The sequence below is a fragment of the Oncorhynchus kisutch genome, unplaced genomic scaffold (genome assembly GCF_002021735.2).
Source record: "Oncorhynchus kisutch isolate 150728-3 unplaced genomic scaffold, Okis_V2 scaffold3306, whole genome shotgun sequence".
Taxonomy (NCBI): domain Eukaryota; kingdom Metazoa; phylum Chordata; class Actinopteri; order Salmoniformes; family Salmonidae; genus Oncorhynchus; species Oncorhynchus kisutch.
This window is the reverse complement of record NW_022265251.1, coordinates 28468-55000: the sequence shown is the minus strand read 5'-3', so window position 1 is coordinate 55000 and position 26533 is coordinate 28468. Positions and strand designations below refer to the sequence as shown.

At 44.4% G+C, this 26533-nt stretch overlaps 2 protein-coding genes and 1 long non-coding RNA gene across 5 annotated transcripts in view; 2 read left to right on the top strand and 1 right to left on the bottom strand.

Annotated features, from left to right (window-relative positions):
- fbxl16 (F-box and leucine-rich repeat protein 16) overlaps positions 1 to 12946 on the top strand; it is a 69034-nt gene extending 56088 nt beyond the window's left edge. For both annotated transcript variants that reach the window (XM_031820384.1, XM_031820385.1), the window contains exons 6-7: positions 2928 to 2991; positions 11659 to 12946. In XM_031820384.1, coding sequence (XP_031676244.1) covers positions 2928 to 2991; positions 11659 to 11807 — 213 coding nt within the window. In that variant the 3' untranslated portion in view covers positions 11808 to 12946. The remainder of the gene's footprint in view (positions 1 to 2927; positions 2992 to 11658) is intronic.
- Positions 12947 to 13370: 424 nt separating this feature from the next.
- On the top strand, positions 13371 to 21374 carry LOC116371477 (uncharacterized). Its single transcript, XR_004208950.1, has 2 exons — positions 13371 to 14770; positions 14851 to 21374. It is a non-coding gene; the product is annotated as an uncharacterized LOC116371477 (long non-coding RNA).
- The window catches only part of LOC116371476 (neuronal-specific septin-3-like), a 27518-nt gene continuing 21110 nt past the window's right edge, over positions 20126 to 26533 (bottom strand). Inside the window, exons 7-8 of one of the 2 annotated variants that reach the window (XM_031820366.1) lie at positions 20644 to 24541; positions 20126 to 20565 (exon numbers count right to left, since the gene is read on the bottom strand). In XM_031820366.1, coding sequence (XP_031676226.1) covers positions 24349 to 24541 — 193 coding nt within the window. In that variant the 3' untranslated portion in view covers positions 20126 to 20565; positions 20644 to 24348. Of the gene's footprint in view, positions 24542 to 26533 lie in introns of both variants that reach the window. The other variant, XM_031820367.1, reaches the window with a different exon arrangement.

Below are 26533 nucleotides of genomic sequence, written 5' to 3'. Positions count from 1 at the left end.
TATACTAATACACTACACCCTAGACCCTACACACTAAACCCTTTATACTTATACTAATACACTACACCCTAGACCCTACACACTAAACCCTTTATACTAATACACTACACACTACACACTAAACCCTTTATACTAATACACTACACACTACACACTAAACCCTTTATACTTATACTAATACACTACACCCTAGACCCTACACACTAAACCCTTTATACTTATACTAATACACTACACCCTAGACCCTACACACTAAACCCTTTCTACTAATACACTACACCCTAGACCCTACACACTAAACCCTTTATACTAATACACTACACCCTACACACTACACACTAAACCCTTTCTACTAATACACTACACCCTAGACCCTGCACACTAAACCCTTTCTACTAATACACTACACCCTAGACCCTATACACTAAACCCTTTCTACTAATACACTACACCCTAGACCCTACACACTAAACCCTTTATACTAATACACTACACCCTAGACCCTACACACTAAACCCTTTCTACTAATACACTACACCCTAGACCCTGCACACTAAACCCTTTCTACTAATACACTACACCCTAGACCCTATACACTAAACCCTTTCTACTAATACACTACACCCTAGACCCTACACACTAAACCCTTTATACTAATACACTACACCCTACACACTAAACCCTTTCTACTAATACACTACACCCTAGACCCTGCACACTAAACCCTTTATACTAATACACTACACCCTACACTCCACACTAAACCCTTTATACTAATACACTACACCCTACACACTACACACTAAACCCTTTCTACTAATACACTACACCCTAGACCCTACACACTAAACCCTTTATACTAATACACTACACCCTAGACCCTACACACTAAACCCTTTATACTAATACACTACACCCTACACACTAAACCCTTTATACTAATACACTACACCCTAGACCCTACACACTAAACCCTTTATACTAATACACTACACCCTACACCCTACACACTAAACCCTTTATACTAATACACTACACCCTAGACCCTACACACTAAACCCTTTATACTAATACACTACACCCTACACCCTACACACTAAACCCTTTATACTAATACACTACACCCTACACACTAAACCCTTTATACTAATACACTACACCCTAGACCCTACACACTAAACCCTTTATACACTACACCCTAGACCCTACACACTAAACCCTTTATACTAATACACTACACCCTAGACCCTACACACTAAACCCTTTATACTAATACACTACACCCTACACTCCACACTAAACCCTTTATACTAATACACTACACCCTACACACTACACACTAAACCCTTTCTACTAATACACTACACCCTAGACCCTACACACTAAACCCTTTCTACTAATACACTACACCCTAGACCCTACACACTAAACCCTTTATACTAATACACTACACCCTACACACTAAACCCTTTATACTAATACACTACACCCTAGACCCTACACACTAAACCCTTTATACTAATACACTACACCCTACACCCTACACACTAAACCCTTTATACTAATACACTACACCCTAGACCCTACACACTAAACCCTTTATACTAATACACTACACCCTACACCCTACACACTAAACCCTTTATACTAATACACTACACCCTACACACTAAACCCTTTATACTAATACACTACACCCTAGACCCTACACACTAAACCCTTTATACACTACACCCTAGACCCTACACACTAAACCCTTTATACTAATACACTACACCCTAGACCCTACACACTAAACCCTTTATACTAATACACTACACCCTACACACTAAACCCTTTATACTAATACACTACACCCTAGACCCTACACACTAAACCCTTTATACTAATACACTACACCCTAGACCCTACACACTAAACCCTTTATACACTACACCCTAGACCCTACACACTAAACCCTTTCTACTAATACACTACACCCTAGACCCTACACACTCCTGTGGACAAGCATGTGTCTAATGAGTTAGACCTGCTCAGTCTATCAGACCTGCTGCTGTCTGTCTAATAAGACCTGCTCAGACTATCAGACCTGCTGCTGTCTGTCTAATAAGACCTGCTCAAACTATCAGACCTGCTGCTGTCTGTCTAATAAGACCTGCTCAGACTATCAGACCTGCTGCTGTCTGTCTAATAAGATCTGCTCAGACTATCAGACCTGCTGCTGTCTGTCTAATAAGATCTGCTCAGACTATCAGACCTGCTGCTGTCTGTCTAATAAGATCTGCTCAGACTATCAGACCTGCTGCTGTCTGTCTAATAAGACCTGCTCAGACTATCAGACCTGCTGCTGTCTGTCTAATAAGACCTGCTCAGACTATCAGACCTGCTGCTGTCTGTCTAATAAGATCTGCTCAGACTATCAGACCTGCTGCTGTCTGTCTAATAAGACCTGCTCAGACTATCAGACCTGCTGCTGTCTGTCTAATAAGACCTGCTCAGACTATCAGACCTGCTGCTGTCTGTCTAATAAGACCTGCTCAGACTATCAGACCTGCTGCTGTCTGTCTAATAAGACCTGCTCAGACTATCAGACCTGCTGCTGTCTGTCTAATAAGACCTGCTCAGACTATCAGACCTGCTGCTGTCTGTCTAATAAGATCTGCTCAGACTATCAGACCTGCTGCTGTCTGTCTAATAAGACCTGCTCAGACTATCAGACCTGCTGCTGTCTGTCTAATAAGACCTGCTCAGACTATCAGACCTGCTTAGTTTTCTTATTATTAATGATAACTCGGCTGTGTGTGTGTGTGTGTGTGTGTGTGTGTGTGTGTGTGTGTGTGTGTGTGTGTGTGTGTGTGTGTGTGTGTGTGTGTGTGTGTGTGTGTGTGTGTGTGTGTGTGTGTGTGTGTGTGTTTGTCTGTGTATAGGTGCAGGACTTTGGGCTACAGCACCTGTTTGGCATGAGGAGTCTACGTCTTCTCTCTCTCGCAGGTATTCACTCTCTGTGTCTCTGTCTCTCTGTCTCTGTCTCTCACTCTCTTTTTCTCTGTCTCTCTCTGTCTCTCTCTGTCTGTCTCTCTGTCTCTCTCTCTCACTGCCCCCCCCCTCTCTCTCTCTCTCTGTCTCTCTCTCTGTCTGTCTCTCTCTCTGTCTCTCTCTGTCTCTCTCTCTCTCTGTCTCTCTCTCTCTCTCTCTCTGTCTCTCTCTCTCTCTGTCTCTCTCTCTCTCTCTCTCTGTCTCTCTCTCTCTGTCTCTCTCTCTCTGTCTCTCTGTCTTTCTCTCTCTGTCTTTCTCTCTCTCTGCCTCTCTTTCTCTCTCTCTCTGTCTCTCATTCTCAATTCAATCCAAGGGTCTTTATTGGAATGGGAAACCTATTTTACATTGCCAAAGCAAATCGAAATGGATAAACAAAAGGGAAATTATCAATAAAAAATTTACAGTAAACATTACACTCACAAAAGTTCCAAAAGAATAAAGACATTTCAAATGTCATATCATGTCTATATACACTGTTGTAGCGATGTGTTAAATGGTGTTTGTTCTTCACTGGTTGCCCTTTTCTCGTGGCAACAGGTCACACATCTTGCTGCTGTGGTGGCACACTGTGGTATTTCACCCAGGAGATATGGGAGTTTATCAACAACAGCAAACAATGGAATTCTTTGTGGGTCTGTGTAATCTGATGAGTAGTTTAAATTCAACACAGTTTGCCATGGTGCTCTTATGCTATTTGAGAGATGAGTGGGGCCCCGTGGAAGTCGGGCCCCTGGGAATGTGCCCTGTGTGCGGTTGGTAACCCAGCCCTGCACTTACTTACCACTATCTCACCATTTACTATAATACTGTTATAGTAGCAGGTATTTACCTGGTCTACATGTTTACCTGGTCTGCAGGTTTACCTGGACTACATGTTTACCTGGTCTACATGTTTACCTGGTCTACATGTTTACCTGGTCTACAGGTTTACCTGGTCTACAGGTTCACCTGGTCTACATGTTTACCTGGTCTACAGGTTTACCTGGTCTACATGTTTACCTGGTCTACAGGTTTACTTGGTCTACAGGTTTACCTGGTCTACAGGTTTACTTGGTCTACAGGTTTACCTGGTCTACATGTTTACCTGGTCTACAGGTTTACTTGGTCTACAGGTTTACCTGGTCTACAGGTTTACCTGGTCTACAGGTTCACCTGGTCTGCATGTTTACCTGGTCTGCATGTTTACCTGGTCTACAGGTTTACAGGTTCACCTGGTCTGCATGTTTACCTGGTCTGCATGTTTACCTGGTCTACAGGTTTACCTGGTCTACAGGTTTACCTGGTCTGCATGTTTACCTGGTCTACAGGTTTACCTGGTCTACAGGTTTACCTGGTCTGCATGTTTACCTGGTCTACAGGTTTACCTGGTCTACAGGTTTACCTGGTCTACATGTTTACCTGGTCTACAGGTTTACCTGGTCTACATGTTTACCTGGTCTGCATGTTTACCTGGTCTGCATGTTTACCTGGTCTACATGTTTACCTGGTCTACAGGTTTACCTGGTCTACATGTTTACCTGGTCTACAGGTTTACCTGGTCTACATGTACAGTGCATTCGTAAAGTGTTCAGACCCCTTGACTTTTTCCACATATTGTTACGTTACAGCATTATTCTAAAATTGATTAAACTGTTTTTTCCCTCCACCTCATCAATCTACACACGATACCCCATAATGACATCACAATACCCCATAATGACATCACAATACCCCATAATGACATCACAATACCCCATTATGACATCACAATACTCCATAATGACATCACAATACCCCATAATGACAAACAAAAAACAGGTTTTGAATATTTAGCAAATATCACATTTACATAAGTATTCAGACCCTTTAATCAGTACTTTGTTGAAGCACCTTTGGCAGCGACTACAGCCTCTAGTCTTCCTGGGTATGACGCTACAAGCTTGGCACAGCTGTATTTGGGGAGTTTCTCCCATTCTTCTCTGCAGATCCTCTCAAGCTCTGTCAGGTTGGATGGGGAGCATCGCTGCACAGCTATTTTCAGGTCTCTCCAGAGATGTTCGATCAGATTCAAGTCCGGACTCTGGCTGGGCCACTCAAGGACATTGAGAGACTTGTCCCAAAGCCACTCCCGAGTTGTCTTTGCTGTGTGCTTCGGGTCGTTGTCCTGTTGGAAGCTATAGAGCAGGATTTCTTCAAGGATCTCTGTACTTTGCTCTGTTCATCTTTCCCTCAATCCTGACGAGTCTCCCAGTACCTGCTGCTAAAAAACATCCCCACAGCATGATGCTGCCACCACCATGCTTCACTGTAGGGATGATGCCAAGTCTCCTCCAGACGTGACACTTGGCATTCAGGCCAAAGAGTTCCATCTTGGTTTCATCAGACCAGAGAATCTTGTTTCTCATGGTCTGAAAGTCCTTTAGATGCCTTTTGGCAAACTCCAAGCGGGCTGTGATGTGCCTTTTACTGAGGAGTGGCTTCTGTCTGGCTACTACCATAAAGGCCTGATTGGTGGGTGGAGTGCTACAGAGATGGTTGTCCTTCTGGAAGGTTCTCCCATCTCCACAGAGGAACTATGGAGCTCTGTCAGAGTGATCATTGGGTTCTTGGTCACCTCCCTGACCAAGGCCCTTCTCCCCAATGGCTCAGTTTGGCCGGGCGACCAGCCCTAGGAAGAGTCTTGGTGGTTCCAAACTTCTTCCATTTAAGAATGATGGAGGCCACTGTGTTCTTGGGGACCTTCAATGCTGCAGAATGATGGAGGCCACTGTGTTCTTGGGGACCTTTAATGCTGCAGAATGATGGAGGCCACTGTGTTCTTGGGGACCTTTAATGCTGCAGAATGATGGAGGTCACTGTGTTCTTGGGGACCTTTAATGCTGCAGAATTATGGAGGCCACTGTGTTCTTGGGGACCTTTAATGCTGCAGACATTTATTATTTTACCCTTCCCCAGATCTGTGCCTCGACACAATCCTGTCTTCAAGTTCTACGGACAATTCCTTCGACCTCATGGCTTGGGTTTTGCTTTGACAACTGTGGGACCTTATATAGACAGGTGTGTTGCCTTTCCAAATCATGTCCAATCAACTGAATTTACCACAGGTGGACTCCAATCAAGTTGTAGAAACATCTCAAGGATGATCAATGGAAGCAGGATGCACCTGAGCTCCATTTCAAGTCTCATAGCAAAGGCTGAAGGGTCTGAATACTTATGGAAATAAGATATTTCTGTTTTTGTTGTTGTTGTTGTTTCAAATCCATTTTAGAATAATAATAAGGCTGTAAGGTAACAACATGTGAAAAAGGTCAAAGGGTCTTGAATACTTTCTGAAGGTCCTCATAGGAACTACTGGCCTTTGGTTTGATCACCACCACACAGTCGTTCCCTCTCTCTTCCTCTCTGCTATAACCCCTCCAGTCCAAACCCTCATAGGAACTACTGGCGTTTGGTTTGATCACCAGCACACAGTCGTTCCCTCTCTCTTCCTCTCTGCTATAACCCCTCCAGTCCAAACCCTCATAGGAACTACTGGCCTTTGGTTTGATCACCAGCACACAGTCGTTCCCTCTCTCTTCCTCTCTGCTATAACCCCTCCAGTCCAAACCCTCATAGGAACTACTGGCCTTTGGTTTGATCACCACCACACAGTCGTTCCCTCTCTCTTCCTCTCTGCTATAACCCCTCCAGTCCAAACCCTCATAGGAACTACTGGCCTTTGGTTTGATCACCACCACACAGTCGTTCCCTCTCTCTTCCTCTCTGCTATAACCCCTCCAGTCCAAAGACAGATAGTCTGAACAGGGACAGAGGTCATCCAGGAGCTGGCATGTCCTCCTTCTGATCCATACTGAGGAAACTTCAAAGGAACCAACACACACGCACACGCACGCAAGCACACACACACACACACACTCTTCCTCTACCTGGCTGGGTAAATCTATATGGTATTCTATAGAAGGAGAGAGTTCAGTATATCATATCTGACTACAGTAAATGAATCATCTCTGACTACAGTACATTAGTCATCTGACTACAGTACATGAATCATCTCTGACAACAGTACATGAATCATCTCTGACTACAGTACATTAATCATCTCTGACTACAGTCTACAGTACATGAATCATCTCTGACTACAGTCTACAGTACATGAATCATTTCTGACTACAGTACATGAATCATCTCTGACTACAGTCTACAGTACATTAATCATCTCTGACTACAGTCTACAGTACATTAATCATCTCTGACTACAGTACATTAATCATTTCTGACTACAGTACATGAATCATCTCTGACTACAGTCTACAGTACATTAATCATCTCTGACTACAGTCTACAGTACATTAATCATCTCTGACTACAGTACATTAATCATATCTGACTACAGTAAATGAATCATCTCTGACTACAGTACATTAATCATCTCTGACTACAGTCTACAGTACATGAATCATCTCTGACTACAGTCTACAGTACATGAATCATTTCTGACTACAGTACATGAATCATCTCTGACTACAGTCTACAGTACATTAATCATCTCTGACTACAGTCTACAGTACATTAATCATCTCTGACTACAGTACATGAATCATCTCTCACTACAGTCTACAGTACATGAAGCATCTCTGGCTACAGTACATGAAGCATCTCTGACTACAGTCTACAGTACATGAATCATATCTGACTACAGTCTACAGTACATTAATCATTTCTGACTACAGTCTACAGTACATGAATCATCTCTGACTACAGTCTACAGTACATGAATCATCTCTGACTACAGTCTACAGTACATTAATCATCTCTGACTACAGTCTACAGTACATGAATCATCTCTGACTACAGTACACGAATCATTTCTGACTACAGTACATTAATCACCTCTGTCTACAGTACATGAATCATCTCTTGACTACAGTCTACAGTACATGAATCATTTCTGACTACAGTACATGAATCATCTCTGACTACAGTACATGAATCATCTCTGACTACAGTACATAAATCATCTCTGACTACAGTACATGAATCATCTCTGACTACAGTCTACAGTACATGAATCATCTCTAACTACAGTACATGAATCATCTCTGACTACAGTACATGAATCATCTCTGACTACAGTCTACAGTACATGAATCATCTCTGACTACAGTCTACAGTACATGAATCATCTCTGACTACAGTCTACAGTACATTTTTTACCTTTATTTAACCAGGTAGGCCAGTTGAGAACAAGTTCTCATTTACAATTGCGACCTGACCAAGATAAAGCAAAGCAGTTCGACAGATACAACGACACAGAGTTACACATGGAGTAAAACAAACATGCAGTCAATAATACAGTATAAACAAGTCTATATACAATGTGAGCAAATGAGGTGAGAAGGGAGGTAAAGGCAAAAAAGGCCATGGTGGCAAAGTAAATACAATATAGCAAGTAAAACACTGGAATGGTAGATTTGCAATGGAAGAATGTGCAAAGTAGAAATAAAAATAATGGGGTGCAAAGGAGCAAAATAAATAAATAAATGAAAATTAAATACAGTTGGGAAAGAGGTAGTTGTTTGGGCTAAATTATAGGTGAGCTATGTACAGGTGCAGTAATCTGTGAGCTGCTCTGACAGTTGGTGCTTAAAGCTAGTGAGGGAGATAAGTGTTTCCAGTTTCAGAGATTTTTGTAGTTCGTTCCAGTCATTGGCAGCAGAGAACTGGAAGGAGAGGCGGCCAAAGAAAGAATTGGTTTTGGGGGTGACTAGAGAGATATACCTGCTGGAGCGTGTGCTACATTTGGGAGATGCTATGGTGACCAGCGAGCTGAGATAAGGGGGGACTTTACCTAGCAGGGTCTTGTAGATGACATGGAGCCAGTGGGTTTGGCGACGAGTGAATCATGAATCATCTCTGACTACAGTACATTAATCATTTCTGACTACAGTACATGAATCATCTCTGACTACAGTACATTAATCATTTCTGACTACAGTACATTAATCATTTCTGACTACAGTACATGAATCATCTCTGACTACAGTACATTAATCATTTCTGACTACAGTAAATGAATCATCTCTGACTACAGTACATTAATCATCTCTGACTACAGTCTACAGTACATGAATCATCTCTGACTACAGTCTACAGTACATTAATCATATCTGACTACCGGCTACACTACATGAATCATCTCTGACTACAGTCTACAGTACATTAATCATCTCTGACTACAGTACATGAATCATCTCTGACTACAGTCTACAGTACATGAATCATCTCTGACTACAGTCTACAGTACATGAATCATTTCTGACTACAGTACATTAATCATCTCTGACTACAGTACATGAATCATCTCTGACTACAGTCTACAGTACATGAATCATCTCTGACTACAGGCTACAGTACATTACAATGTGTGTGTGAGGAGAGGAATCATTTTGTAGACTATTGAGAAGCAGTCATCTACAGAGGGGGGGGGGGGGGTTCCTAATAATATGTCCTTTCTCCTGGATTGTTCACCCATTTACTACTTCCCACAAATCTGAAAGCATTGGATTGGTGGAGACATGGGCTAGTGGGAGATTCCACCATGTTTCTCATACCAGTCATTTCCTGTCAAATCAGTGAAGGGAAGTGAACAAGTGCATATTTTGAAAGGAAGGAGAGATATTTGCATTTTCCTTGATTTCCCCGCGTCCTCCTTCCAGAACCCATTCAATGAGAAGGTTCATCCCCTCTGTACCTTCTCATCCAAAAGGTTTTGACAAGGAGAGGAGAGAGGACATACAATTAAGATGCATGGACTTCCTGTGTTTCTCCTCTGTCCTGTCTGTCTCTGCACCACTCCTCCCCCTGCTGACCAACTCTGGTATCTCAGGAAAACTCATTATTCAGATTGAATGGAATGTTTGGATTGCTATATGAATATAATGATAGGATATTTAGAATGATGGAATGATAGAATGTTTAGAATGATAGAATAGATAGAATGATAAAATATTTCGAATGATAGAATGATTGAATAGATAGAATATTTAGAATGATAGAATAGATAGAATGGATATAATAGAACACATTATAGAATGATAGAATAGATAGAATGGATATAATAGAAAACATTATAGAATGATAGAATAGATAAGACACAAGGATAGAATGGATATAATAGAAAACATTATAGAATGATAGAATGATAGAATAGATAGAATGGATATAATAGAAAACATTATAGAAGGATAGAATAGATAGAAGGATAGAATAGATAGAATAGATAGAAGGATATAATGATATAATAGATAGAAGGATAGAATAGATAGAATGATAGATTAGATGGAATGATAGAATAGATAGAATGATAGAATAGATAGAATGATAGAATAGATAGAATGATAGATTAGATGGAATGATAGAATAGATAGAATGATAGAATAGATAGAATGATAGAATAGATAGAATGATAGAATAGATAGAATGATAGATTAGATGGAATGATAGAATAGATAGAAGGATAGAATAGATAGAATGATAGAATAGATAGAATGATAGAATAGATAGAAGGATAGAATAGATAGAATGATAGATTAGATGGAATGATAGAATAGATAGAATGATAGATTAGATGGAATGATAGAATAGATAGAATGATAGATTAGATGGAATGATAGAATAGATTGAAGGAAATAGTGATTAACTATATTAGAAACACAAGTCAGACTTTTACCATCTACTATATTAGTCTGACTTGGGTTTCTGTTCTCTAGACTTTTACCATCTACTATATTAGTCTGACTTGGGTTTCTGTTCTCTAGACTTTTACCATCTACTATATTAGTCTGACTTGGGTTTCTGTTCTCTTTCTCCTCTCTCTGCCTCCCTCCCCATCTCTCTTTTTCTCCTCTCTCTGCCTCCCTCCCCATCTCTCTCTTTCTCTCTTCTCTCTACCTCCATTTCTCTGTTTCTCCTCCCTCTCTCTCCACCCCTATTTTCCCCCTCTCTCTCTCGTGCTCCTCTCTCCACCTCTCTCTCTCCCCCTCTCTCTCTCGTGCTCCTCTCTCCACCTCTCTCTCTCTCTCTCTCTCGTGCTCCTCTCTCCACCTCTCTCTCTATCTCTCTCTCGTGCTCCTCTCTCCACCTCTCTCTCTCTCTCGCTCGTGCTCCTCTCTCCACCTCTCTCTCTCTCTCTCGTGCTCCTCTCTCCACCTCTCTCTCTCTCTCGTGCTCCTCTCTCCACCTCTCTCTCTCTATCTCTCTCTCGTGCTCCTCTCCACCTCTCGTGCTCCTCTCTCTCTCGTGCTCCTCTCTCCACCTCTCTCTCTCTCTCGTGCTCCTCTCTCCACCCCTCTCTCTCTCTCTCTCTCTCTCTCTCTCTCTCTCTCTCTCTCTCTCTCTCTCTCTCGTGCTCCTCTCTCCACCCCTCTCTCTCTCTCTCTCTCTCTCATGCTCCTCTCTCCACCTCTCTCTCTCTCTCGTGCTCCTCTCTCCACCTCTCTATCTCTCTCTATCTCTCTCTCTCTCGTGCTCCTCTCTCCACCTCTCTCTCTATCTCTCTCTCTCATGCTCCTCTCTCCACCTCTCTCCACCTCTCTCTCTCGTGCTCCTCTCTCTATCTCTCTCTCTATGTCTCTGCCACCCCAGGTTGTCCACTCCTAACCACTACAGGTCTATCTGGTTTGATCCAGATCCAGGATCTAGAGGAGTTGGAGTTGACCAACTGTCCTGGAGCCACAGCCGAACTCTTCAAGTACTACTCACAACACCTGACACGCTGCATGGTCATCGAGTAGCCCCCCGCCCCCAGATCCCCATCACACCCCCCTCTAACCTACCACCTTATCCAACTACCAACTGACCTGCCTACCAATCCCCGGCCCCAACTACCCCAACTACCGACCACTCCCTTACTTCAGCCCAACGAACGTAGAGGAGGAATGATGACGATGTCGATGGAGCCAGCCAGGATCTCTGCTCCAGCCAGGATCTCTACTCCAGCCAGGATCTCTACTCCAGCCAGGATCTCTGCTCCAGCCAGGATCTCTGCTCCAGCCAGGATCTCTACTCCAGCCAGGATCTCTGCTCCAGCCAGGATCTCTGCTCCAGCCAGGATCTCTGCTCCAGCCAGGATCTCTGCTCCAGCCAGGATCTCTACTCCAGCCAGGATCTCTGCTCCAGCCAGGATCTCTGCTCCAGCCAGGATCTCTGCTCCAGCCAGGATCTCTGCTCCAGCCAGGATCAACCAGGGAACATTTACAGCAGATGGAATAAACTATTTAATAAAATAAAGGGAATTGATGGATTGGAGGGATGTTCTGTACAGACCAGACAGTTTAACATGGCTGTGAGCTCAGAGGGATGTTCTGTACAGACCAGACAGTTTAACATGGCTGTGAGCTCAGAGGGATGTTCTGTACAGACCAGACAGTTTAACATGGCTGTGAGCTCAGAGGGATGTTCTGTACAGACCAGACAGTTTAACATGGCTGTGAGCTCAGAGGGATGTTCTGTACAGACCAGACAGTTTAACATGGCTGTGAGCTCAGAGGGATGTTCTGTACAGACCAGACAGTTTAACATGGCTGTGATGGATTGGAGGGATGTGAGCGCAGAGGGATGTTCTGTACAGACCAGACAGTTTAACATGGCTGTGATGGATTGGAGGGATGTGAGCGCAGAGGGATGTTCTGTACAGACCAGACAGTTTAACATGGCTGTGATGGATTGGAGGGATGTGAGCTCAGAGGGATGTTCTGTACAGACCAGACAGTTTAACATGGCTGTGATGGACTCAAAGTGGAGAAAGGGATACGTCTGGGACGCACAGGATCATTGAACACACACACACTACACACACACACACACACTGTACACACACACACTGTACACACACTACACACACACACACACACACTGTACACACACTGTACACACACACTGTACACACACACACACACACACACACTGTACACACACACACACTACACACACTGTACACACACACACACTGTACACACCCACACACACACACCCACACATACACACTGTACACACTGTACACACACACACTACACACACACACACTGTACACACACACACACACACGCTGTACACACACACACACTACACACACACACTGTACACACACACACACTACACACACACACACTGTACACACACACACTGTACACACACTGTACACACACACACACTACACACACACACACTGTACACACACACACACACACTACACACACACACACACACTACACACACACACACACTGTACACACACACACACACTACACACACACACACTGTACACACACACACACACTGTACACACACACACACACACACACTGTACACACACACACACTGTACACACAGAACTGTACACACACACACTCACATTGTACACACACACACACACTGTACACACACACACAAAAGGGAACTCCACCAGACGACCAGACGGTGACATCTCCGTGTCTCTCTGTGTGAGAATGGGGTGACGTCAGACCCTCTCATCTCCTCCATCTCCATGTCTTAGCAAAGAACTAAAGAAGAAAAATGCCTCTGTAGAATAACGCGCCAGAGCTGCACGCTTTACCCGCTCGTTGTCATGCCGATTCATCTCTCTCTTTTTGTTGTTGATATTACTACTACTATTATTTTATTTTTGTAAACATTATTTTGGGAATCTGAGGACAACTGAGAATGAATTATTGTGTGGAGGGAGGACACGTGTCTGAGGCTTTACAGTACAGGACCAGGACAACTACACTACCCAGGAAACACTGGGGTTTTGGAAGGTCAACCCTGATGATTCTACCCAGAGGTCACCTGATCAGACCCTGCAGAGGTCAGGGTCAGGACAGACTGAGACTACAGAGACTCTATTCCACTTTACATACACTAGCTGATGCTGATTGGTTAAGCTTGGCCTTACCAACCATTCTGTTTGCCATTCCATTCTGTGGTCAGTTTAATATTAGTGGTTAGATGGGAGAGGAGGGCCGTTATATACATCCATTGTGCCATGGTTTTACCTCCCAGCATCATGACTTACTTCAACGTCTTGATGCTATGTACCTCCGTTTACACTGTCCGTTACAGTAATACACACACACACACACACACACACACACACACACGGTCGTTGTGTCTCTGAATCAACTCAACACAAACTGACTCTGTGTGTGAAACTGAGGACGTTCCACAACGGTGAGGGAGGGAACGATGGCCTCCTGTTATATTGGAGATTTAAGACCAGGTTAACAACTGATACAGGGTTAGGATGTGGGTAGAGCAAGCTGATCCTAGATCTGAGAATATGAGTCCCCTAATGGTTAAGGTTAGGATGTGGGTAATGCAAGCTGATCCCAGATCTGTGAATATGAGCAACGTCTACCCTGACCACTACTACGACTGAGCCCTTTACCCAGCATGCTTTGTGGTCCTCATTCAAGATGGCGGCTCTGTCAAAGGGCCATGTTTTGCAGTCCTTGTAATAATCTAATTTCTATTCTAAACTTCACCTGGTGAACCAGCTCTCCTTACTGCTGTGTGTGTGTGTGTGTGTGTGTGTGTGTGTGTGTGTGTGTGTGTGTGTGTGTGTGTGTGTGTGTGTGTGTGTGTGTGTGTGTGTGTGTGTGTGGGAGGGGGGTCCTCAGCTTGCTTCCTTCTGAGGATTTGATTCATAATGACATCCAGGTTGAGCTGACTGTAACAGTTGATTCATAATGATGTCCAGGTTGAGCTGACTGTAACAGTTGATTCATAATGACGTCCAGGTTGAGCTGACTGTAACAGTTGATTCATAATGACGTCCAGGTTGAGCTGACTGTAACAGTTGATTCATAATGACGTCCAGGTTGAGCTGACTGTAACAGTTGATTCATAATGACATCCAGGTTGAGCTGACTGTAACAGTTGATTTATAATGACGTCCAGGTTGAGCTGACTGTAACAGTTGATTCATAATGACGTCCAGGTTGAGCTGACTGTAACAGTTGATTCATAATGACATCCAGGTTGAGCTGACTGTAACAGTTGATTCATAATGACATCCAGGTTGAGCTGACTGTAACAGTTGATTCATAATGACGTCCAGGTTGAGCTGACTGTAACAGTTGATTCATAATGATGTCCAGGTTGAGCTGACTGTAACAGTTGATTCATAATGATGTCCAGGTTGAGCTGACTGTAACAGTTGATTCATAATGACATCCAGGTTGAGCTGACTGTAACAGTTGATTCATAATGACGTCCAGGTTGAGCTGACTGTAACAGTTGATTCATAATGACGTCCAGGTTGAGCTGACTGTAACAGTTGATTCATAATGACATCCAGGTTGAGCTGACTGTAACAGTTGATTCATAATGACGTCCAGGTTGAGCTGACTGTAACAGTTGATTCATAATGACGTCCAGGTTGAGCTGACTGTAACAGTTGATTCATAATGACATCCAGGTTGAGCTGACTGTAACAGTTGATTCATAATGACGTCCAGGTTGAGCTGACTGTAACAGTTGATTCATAATGACATCCAGGTTGCTATATTTAGGTATGGCTTGGGTACACACACACACACACACACACACACACACACACACACACACACACACACACACACACACACACACACACACAGACACACACACACACACACACACAGACACACACACACACACACACACACACACACAGACACACACACAGACACACACACAGACACACACACACACACACACACACACACACACACACACACACACACACACACACACACACAGACACACACACACACACACACACACAGACACACACACACACACACACACACACACACACACACACACACACACACACACACACACACACACACAGACACACACACAGACACACACACACACACACACACACACACACACACACACACACACTGCATCCCACAGCTGTTGTAACATTCCTTCAGCTCCAGTCCTAAAGATAACAGTCTGTACTTGGCTCTCAGGTGGAGGTGACAGGGATGATATGGGTGAGATAGAGGTACAGATAGAGGTACAGGCCACCCCCCCCCCCAGTCGATAGCAGGTTATAGGTATTTCTGTTTTTAAAGGCATTATCCCATTGAGCCACCATATGTAGTGTTTACCGTGAGTGGGATCTCCCTGAACCCGGAAACATTGCCTTTACAAGCCTCACTGCCTCTCTAACCTTAAGTATTCATGTTGTGAGCTTGAGGGTTCCTGACTGTCTGGTTTCCTGCTTCACACAAACACTACAGGCCAGGCTTTTAATCAACTGGTCCCACTTTGATTTATTCACCTTCGATGACGTGCTGTACATAATGTATCTATCTATTTATTTATTTATTGACTGAGGATTGTGATTGGTTGAGACAGTCTTTCAGCCAAACAGACCAGTTTAAAGCTGAGCCTGTTGGTTTGTCGTGTGTCATGATACTGGTCAGCGGGTGGCTCATTTAGGTTACGGGCAAATCTGAAATGGCTCCCTATTACCTATGTAGTGCACTACTTTGAGCCAAAAGAAGTGCCCTATTTGAGGAAGGAATATGTATAGGAATAGTAAAGGAATAAGAGGAGCTTTTGAGAAATACCTGAAGAACATATTCCCTATATAAAACAAGGCAACTACTTGGCCAATAGGAGGGATTCTAGCTCTTAGCTGCTGGCCAATAGGAGGGATTCTAGCTCTTAGCTGCTGGCCAATAGGAGGGATTCTAGCTCTTAGCTGCTGGTCCCCTAGGGGATTCTAGCTCTTAGCTGCTGGCCAATAGGAGGGATTCTAGCTCTTAGCTGCTGGCCAATAGGAGGGATTCTAGCTCTTAGCTGCTGGCCAATAGGAGGGATTCTAGCTCTTAGCTGCTGGTCCACTAGGGGATTCTAGCTCTTAGCTGCTGGCCAATAGGAGGGATTCTAGCTCTTAGCTGCTGGCCAATAGGAGGGATTCTAGCTCTTAGCTGCTGGCCAATAGGAGGGATTCTAGCTCTTAGCTGCTGGTCCACTAGGGGATTCTAGCTCTTAGCTGTGGCTGCTGGTCCCCTAGGGGATTCTAGCTCTTAGCTGCTGGTCCCCTAGGGGATTCTAGCTCTTAGCTGCTGGTCCCCTAGGGGATTCTAGCTCTTAGCTGCTGGTCCCCTAGGGGATTCTAGCTCTTAGCTGCTGGTCCCCTAGGGGATTCTAGCTCTTAGCTGCTGGTCCACTAGGGGATTCTAGCTCTTAGCTGCTGGTCCACTAGGGGATTCTAGCTCTTAGCTGCTGGTCCCCTAGGGGATTCTAGCTCTTAGCTGCTGGTCCCCTAGGGGATTCTAGCTCTTAGCTGCTGGTCCCCTAGGGGACTCTAGCTCTTAGCTGCTGGTCCCCTAGGGGATTCTAGCTCTTAGCTGCTGGCCAATAGGAGGGATTCTAGCTCTTAGCTGCTGGCCAATAGGAGGGATTCTAGCTCTTAGCTGCTGGCCAATAGGAGGGATTCTAGCTCTTAGCTGCTGGTCCCCTAGGGGATTCTAGCTCTTAGCTGCTGGTCCCCTAGGGGATTCTAGCTCTTAGCTGCTGGTCCCCTAGGGGATTCTAGCTCTTAGCTGCTGGTCCCCTAGGGGATTCTAGCTCTTAGCTGCTGGTCCCCTAGGGGATTCTAGCTCTTAGCTGTGGCTGCTGGTCCACTAGGGGATTCTAGCTCTTAGCTGCTGGTCCCCTAGGGGATTCTAGCTCTTAGCTGTGGCTGCTGGTCCACTAGGGGATTCTAGCTCTTAGCTGTGGCTGCTGGTCCACTAGGGGATTCTAGCTCTTAGCTGTGGCTGCTGGTCCACTAGGGGATTCTAGCTCTTAGCTGTGGCTGCTGGTCCACTAGGGGATTCTAGCTCTTAGCTGTGGCTGCTGGTCCACTAGGTGATTCTAGCTCTTAGCTGTGGCTGCTGGTCCACTAGGGGATTCTAGCTCTTAGCTGTGGCTGCTGGTCCACTAGGGGATTCTAGCTCTTAGCTGTGGCTGCTGGTCCACTAGGGGATTCTAGCTCTTAGCTGTGGCTGTTGGTCCCCTAGGGGATTCTAGCTCTTAGCTGTGGCTGCTGGTCCCCTAGGGGATTCTAGCTCTTAGCTGTGGCTGCTGGTCCACTAGGGGATTTCATTTTTGTTCTGATAGCTATCTTGACTTTTGTGTCCAGCTTCACTTCAACAGTACTTGATTGCAATTTTATAAATTCACATTGAATCTCGAGAGTGCTGTGAAAATAGTGAGCTGTTGTGGGCTTACAGATTTGTAACGTCCGGGAGAGCCCAGCACAGAATGTTTTCTTTCAGTAGTCTTTTTCCCGACCCCTAGCTAAGCTAGCAGGATTGGTTAGCTTAGCTAGCTGCATACTGTCAGTTTAGCTAGGACAGCTGGATTGGTTAGCTTAGCTAGCTGCATACTGTCAGTTTAGCTAAAATGGCTGGATTACTGACATCATCACTCCCCAACCTCAACCCTGTACAGCCCTACTGTATGCTGGACTTACTGTACTGTACCTATGTTAAGGCCAAGCACCAAGCTGACAGCACCCCCCCCCCCCCCCCCCCCTCTATTTCTAACAGAAGAAGTGTGGCCTGGGAGGGACACTGGTCTATGGGGTATTTAGGGCCAGGGATTCAATCCATACAGAGCTCTCGGCTATGCAGCTTTTACAGTGATCTGCCCGATACGGTATGGTGGCCTGGGAGGGACACTGGTCTTTTAAAGGTTCATGTTACTCTTAGGGATGACTGTACTCTACACCTCTTGTCTGTCTACCACACTCCCTTACCTACATTCCTATACAATGGGTACTATGTTGGTATCTCTATGTTTATTATTTCTGACACAGAGGTCATATGGAGATGGTTGTTTCTTATTTTATTATGTTTTGTCTGTCTACCACACTCCCTTACCTACATTCCTATACAATGGGTACTATGTTGGTATCTCTATGTTTATTATTTCTGACACAGAGGTCATATGGAGATGGTTGTTTCTTATTTTATTATGTTTTGTCTGTCTACCACACTCCCTTACCTACATTCCTATACAATGGGTACTATGTTGGTATCTCTATGTTTATTATTTCTGACACAGAGGTCATATGGAGATGGTTGTTTCTTATTTTATTATGTTTTGCTCATTGGTTTTGTGTAAATACTGATACTGTGGTGATGATATGAAACATTTGATTGGATAGGAGTGGGGTGGTGAATCTAAAGGATTTGATTGGACGGGAGAGAAAGAGGTGTGGTGATTCTAATGGATTTTATTGGACGGGAGAGAATGTGGTGTGGTAATTTTAATGGATTTGATTGGACGGGAGAGAAAGAGGTGTGGTAATTCTAATGGAATTGATTGGACGGGAGAGAAAGAGGTGTGGTGATTCTAATGGATTTGATTGGATGGGAGAGAAAGAGGTGTGGTGATTCTGAAGGATTTGATTGGACGGGAGAGAAAGAGGTGTGGTGATTCTGAAGGATGGCTGCAGTGCCTTGTCAGAGAGCAGTTGTTGTTTTTTTGACACGGTATTTGGTTCCAGTCTGCACCGTTTTAGTAAAAGTTGTACAAAACTAAACCGTGTGCCTCATCTCCTTCCTTTCATCCTCCTACAGTGCCATTTTAGCCAAGGCTTTTATTCAAAGCAACTCACAGTGGTGCACACCTGCATTTTCTATACACATGTGACAACAATTGTTGTTGTGATGCAACTGATATTTATGTGAAGGTTTGTCCCCCAACACTTTTTATGCAGATAACCTGCCACTCTTATCACGACTGCTGTGCCAAATGCGTTGTACATCGGCTGTACAACTTGTGTGCGTGGCCTTATAGGGAGAACCTCCATTGCTGTTTCCGTGATCCCTCGCGTCCTCTCTCTCTCTCTCCTCACCGCCTCCTCAAAACCCATTGAATGAGAAGGTCAGAGAGGTCCCTCCTGTTTGGCATTCTCATCCAACAGGGTTTTGAGAAAGAGGCGAGGAGAAAGGGCTTTGAGGAATCCAGGAAATGCGATTGTGATTCTCCCTGTTGTTTGTGAGTTGTGAGTCACAGGGCCCCACCACTCAGACGTGTAACAGGGACAATCATTTGATGGTAGATCAACTGTGTTTATTAATGTGTAAAACAAGGGTCCTATCAGGAGGCAGAGTACAGAACATTAGGCTACAACACTATAAAACATCAGAGACAGGAGATGAACAACAACACAAACATTGTCACGTCATGGGTGTGTGTGTGAGTGTGAGTGTGTGTCTGTGTGTGTCTGTGTGTGTGTGTCTGTGTGCGTGTGTGTGTCTGTGTCTGTGTCTGTGTGTGTGTGTGTGTGTGTGTCTCTGTGTATGTTATAGGCAGCCCACAGCTGAAGAGGCTGTGTACCAGGTCAACACTAGGTATGTAAATGAGGGAATCAATGTACCTTTTTAATGGACGACAGTGGGTGATGATCTAGTGATCCGGGTCTAAAAACAGACAGCTGATCAGTAGTTAAAGAGGCAGTCAGTCTGTGAGGACAGGACAGGAAATGGGGAAAACCTTCCTCCTAGCATCACTACGAGACACGTTCAATGGAGAAGGAGGACGAAGTGGGCTTTAATCTGTGTCCGGGAAAACCTTCCTCCTAGCATCACTACGAGACACGTTCAATGGAGAAGGAGGACGAAGTGGGCTTTAATCTGTGTCCGGGAAAACCTTCCTCCTAGCATCACTACGAGACACGTTCAATGGAGAAGGAGGACGAAGTGGGCTTTAATCTGTGTCCGGGAAAACCTTCCTCCTAGCATCACTACGAGACACGTTCAATGGAGAAGGAGGACGAAGTGGGCTTTAATCTGTGTCCGGGAAAACCTTCCTCCTAGCATCACATTTCACGTGTCAACGTTAAAACAGGAAGTTGGGGTCTCTAAGTTACAGTTAGGCACATTCAAAGCCATAAAACAGAGGAGGGTAACCTGGTCTAATCTAATCCTGTCTGCATCATTTATTGTTATCTCCCATAAAATAGTATAATTGAGAGCTACTGGGAATTTTGCAATCCGAGACACTTTGGTGAGAGAGAGAGTACAGTTTGTGTCCTCTTGCCTCTGACTCCCGGGGTCATTCCTCCACTTGGCCTCTAGGTATAGCCCTCTCTCCAAACAGCACAGCTCGCCATCGGGGATGGAGACAGAAGGGATCTATAAAGGAGGTCCCTCTATACACAACACAGAAAGACCCCTGGGGGTAAACTGGACTGTGTACGTATGGATGGACACGTGTGTTTGGACATGTATGTGTGACTCGACGTTTACCGCAGGTGGAAAAGGTAACAAAACAAAAAATACTTTTCCTGAAAAAAATACATTTTCTTCTTCTTCTTCTTTTTATTTTTAAAGTCAACATGTCGTATTAAATGAAATGCAGCGTCTGAATATATTACAGGCCTATGCCCGTGTTATAGAGAGAGGTTCATAAGCCATACACAGGCTAGGCTACGGCTCTGACAGTATTCAGACCGTGTTATAGAGAGAGGTTCATAAGCCATACACAGGCTAGGCTACGGCTCTGACAGTATTCAGACCATGTTATAGAGAGAGGTTCATAAGCCATACACAGGCTAGGCTACGGCTCTGACAGTATTCAGACCGTGTTATAGAGAGAGGTTCATAAGCCATACACAGGCTAGGCTACGGCTCTGACAGTATTCAGACCGTGTTATAGAGAGAGGTTCATAAGCCATACACAGGCTAGGCTACGGCTCTGACAGTATTCAAACAGAGTTTTAAAAAAGGCTGCCATAGAAACGGGGAGGAATTCAAACAGCCACATTGCAGGATTTCACACAGTAGCAAACAGACCACGAACTCATTGCACGGAGGTCTGCAGGTTTTCGCTCCAACCCTCGTTCTTGCTGGAGGAATTAAGGTCACTAATTAATTAGGATCTCCCTTCATCTGGTTGTCTAGGTTTTAATTGAATTGGGAAAAAACAAAAACACACAGACACTCGACCCTCGGTAGAATACAGGAGGCTGTAGCTGAATGGACGTGGGTACTCTAGAATACAGGAGGCTGTAGCTGAATGGACGTGGGTACTGTAGAATACAGGAGGCTGTAGCTGAATGGACCTGGGTACTGTAGAATACAGGAGGCTGTAGCTGAATGGACCTGGGTACTGTAGAATACAGGAGGCTGTAGCTGAATGGACGTGGGTACTGTAGAATACAGGAGGCTGTAGCTGAATGGACGTGGGTACTGTAGAATACAGGAGGCTGTAGCTGAATGGACGTGGGTACTCTAGAATACAGGAGGCTGTAGCTGAATGGACCTGGGTACTGTAGAATACAGGAGGCTGTAGCTGAATGGACCTGGGTACTGTAGAATACAGGAGGCTGTAGCTGAATGGACCTGGGTACTGTAGAATACAGGAGGCTGTAGCTGAATGGACCTGGGTACTGTAGAATACAGGAGGCTGTAGCTGAATGGACGTGGGTACTGTAGAATACAGGAGGCTGTAGCTGAATGGACGTGGGTACTGTAGAATACAGGAGGCTGTAGCTGAATGGACCTGGGTACTGTAGAATACAGGAGGCTGTAGCTGAATGGACGTGGGTACTCTAGAATACAGGAGGCTGTAGCTGAATGGATGTGGGTACTGTAGATTACAGGAGGCTGTAGCTGAATGGACGTGGGTACTCTAGAATACAGGAGGCTGTAGCTGAATGGACGTGGGTACTCTAGAATACAGGAGGCTGTAGCTGAATGGACGTGGGTACTGTAGAATACAGGAGGCTGTAGCTGAATGGACGTGGGTACTCTAGAATACAGGAGGCTGTAGCTGAATGGACGTGGGTACTGTAGAATACAGGAGGCTGTAGCTGAATGGACGTGGGTACTGTAGAAACAGGAGGCTGTAGCTGTGTTAGCTACAGTATACTGTAGAAACAGGAGGCTGTAGCTGTGTTAGCTACAGTATACTGTAGAAACAGGAGGCTGTAGCTGTGTTAGCTACAGTATACTGTAGAAACAGGAGGCTGTAGCTGTGTTAGCTACAGTATACTGTAGATCAGGAGGCTGTAGCTGTGTTAGCTACAGTATACTGTAGAAACAGGAGGCTGTAGCTGTGTTAGCTACAGTATACTGTAGAAACAGGAGGCTGTAGCTGTGTTAGCTACAGTATACTGTAGAAACAGGAGGCTGTAGCTGTGTTAGCTACAGTATACTGTAGAAACAGGAGGCTGTAGCTGTGTTAGCTACAGTATACTGTAGAATCAGGAGGCTGTAGCTGTGTTAGCTACAGTATACTGTAGAAACAGGAGGCTGTAGCTGTGTTAGCTACAGTATACTGTAGAAACAGGAGGCTGTAGCTGTGTTAGCTACAGTATACTGTAGAATCAGGAGGCTGTAGCTGTGTTAGCTACAGTATACTGTAGAAACAGGAGGCTGTAGCTGTGTTAGCTACAGTATACTGTAGAAACAAGAGGCTCTCGGGGAGGTGATTCCAGTATTCTGAATTCCAGGGTAGTATGAGTGTAAACAATGATACTGCATAAACATATATATTATGTATTACAGAAACAACATTGATCTGAGCACATAAAACACACTTCCTCCTCTCTCTCCCCTCTCTGTTTTCTCTCTCTCTCTCTCTCTCTCTCTCTCCCTCTCTCTCTCTCTATCTCACCATCCCTCTCTCTCTCCATCTCTCACCCTACCTCTCTCTCCCTCTCTCTGTTTTCATTTCTCTCTCCATCCCCCACTCCCCCCCTCTCCATCCATCAATCTCCCCCTCTCCATCCATTAATCTCCCCCCCTCCATCCCTCACTCTTCCCCTCTCCATCCCTCACTCTCCCCCTCTCCATCCCTCTCTCCCCCTCTCCATCCCTCACTCTCCTCCTCTGTTTTTCTCTCTCCATCCCTCACTCTCCCCCTCTCCATCCCTCACTCTCCCCACTCTTCCCCTCTCCATCCCTCACTCTCCCCCTCTGTTTTTCTCTCTCCATGTATCTCTGCTCTTCCAGCCCTGTGTGACCCTGCTTCCAGGACATATAAACTCATTCTGAGAAAATATATTCATATATGAAGTTTAAATGCATTTCTTATCAATAATGTCTTTAGTAAAACTCAATAAAATGTTCAAAATCCAAGGTGTGGTGGCCACCGAAAACATCTCTCCTTTGTTAAAAAAAAAGAGTTCCTCTTTCTTTCTTTCGCTCTCTTTCTCGTGTTCCGATTGGGGGAAACGGTCGACCAACCATTTTGCAGTCAAAACAGGAAACAGGAAGCTGTGAGCAGGAAGCTGGAGCTGCTGCTGTGTGCGACGCACTCTGTGATTCCCCCTCAGAGGTGGCTCTCTGATTCGCTCCTGTCCGAGGTTCCATTGGTTCCGTTGGTTCCGTGGGTCCCGTTCTCCATTGGAAAGCAGGACAGGGCCAGACCGTGGACGGTCAGGTTACTCTCGTTCAGTCTCCTGACGCGGAATGTCTCATAGTGGATGTTGTGGGTCACGTCCTTCAGGTCCTGCAGGTGGGACCTTTAGGGACACACAGACAAACACAAAAACACTCATTTATTAGCATGTTTATTTATGTAAATAGGTTAAAATATATAATGTTGGAGACAAAAACATGGACAGACAGCTGATATGATGAAGGATAGACAGCTGATATGATGAAGGATAGACAGCTGATATGATGAAGGATAGACAGCTGATATGATGAAGGATAGACAGCTGATATGATGAAGGATAGACAGCTGATATGATGAAGGATAGACAGCTGATATGATGAAGGATAGACAGCTGATATGATGAAGGATAGACAGCTGATATGATGAAGGATAGACAGCTGATATGATGAAGGATAGACAGCTGATATGATGAAGGATAGACAGCTGATATGATGAAGGACAGACAGCTGATATGATGAAGGATAGACAGCTGATATGATGAAGGATAGACAGCTGATATGATGAAGGATAGACAGCTGATATGATGAAGGACAGACAGCTGATATGATGAAGGACAGACAGCTGATATGATGAAGGATAGACAGCTGATATGATGAAGGATAGACAGCTGATATGATGAATGACAGACAGCTGATATGATGAAGGATAGACAGCTGATATGATGAAGGACAGACAGCTGATATGATGAAGGATAGACAGCTGATATGATGAAGGACAGACAGCTGATATGATGAAGGACAGACAGCTGATATGATGAAGGATAGACAGCTGATATGATGAAGGATAGACAGCTGATATGATGAAGGATAGACAGCTGATATGATGAAGGATAGACAGCTGATATGATGAAGGATAGACAGCTGATATGATGAAGGATAGACAGCTGATATGATGAAGGATAGACAGCTGATATGATGAAGGATAGACAGCTGATATGATGAAGGATAGACAGCTGATATGATGAAGGATAGACAGCTGATATGATGAAGGACAGACAGCTGATATGATGAAGGATAGACAGCTGATATGATGAAGGATAGACAGCTGATATGATGAAGGATAGACAGCTGATATGATGAAGGACAGACAGCTGATATGATGAAGGACAGACAGCTGATATGATGAAGGATAGACAGCTGATATGATGAAGGATAGACAGCTGATATGATGAATGACAGACAGCTGATATGATGAAGGATAGACAGCTGATATGATGAAGGACAGACAGCTGATATGATGAAGGATAGACAGCTGATATGATGAAGGACAGACAGCTGATATGATGAAGGACAGACAGCTGATATGATGAAGGATAGACAGCTGATATGATGAAGGACAGACAGCTGATATGATGAAGGACAGACAGCTGATATGATGAAGGACAGACAGCTGATATGATGAAGGACAGACAGCTGATATGATGAAGGATAGACAGCTGATATGATGAAGGACAGACAGCTGATATGATGAAGGACAGACAGCTGATATGATGAAGGACAGACAGCTGATATGATGAAGGACAGACAGCTGATATGATGAAGGATAGACAGCTGATATGATGAAGGACAGACAGCTGATATGATGAAGGATAGACAGCTGATATGATGAAGGACAGACAGCTGATATGATGAAGGATAGACAGCTGATATGATGAAGGACAGACAGCTGATATGATGAAGGACAGACAGCTGATATGATGAAGGACAGACAGCTGATATGATGAAGGACAGACAGCTGATATGATGAAGGATAGACAGCTGATATGATGAAGGATAGACAGCTGATATGATGAAGGATAGACAGCTGATATGATGAAGGATAGACAGCTGATATGATGAAGGATAGACAGCTGATATGATGAAGGATAGACAGCTGATATGATGAAGGATAGACAGCTGATATGATGAAGGATAGACAGCTGATATGATGAAGGATAGACAGCTGATATGATGAAGGATAGACAGCTGATATGATGAAGGATAGACAGCTGATATGATGAAGGATAGACAGCTGATATGATGAAGGATAGACAGCTGATATGATGGATGATGAAGAA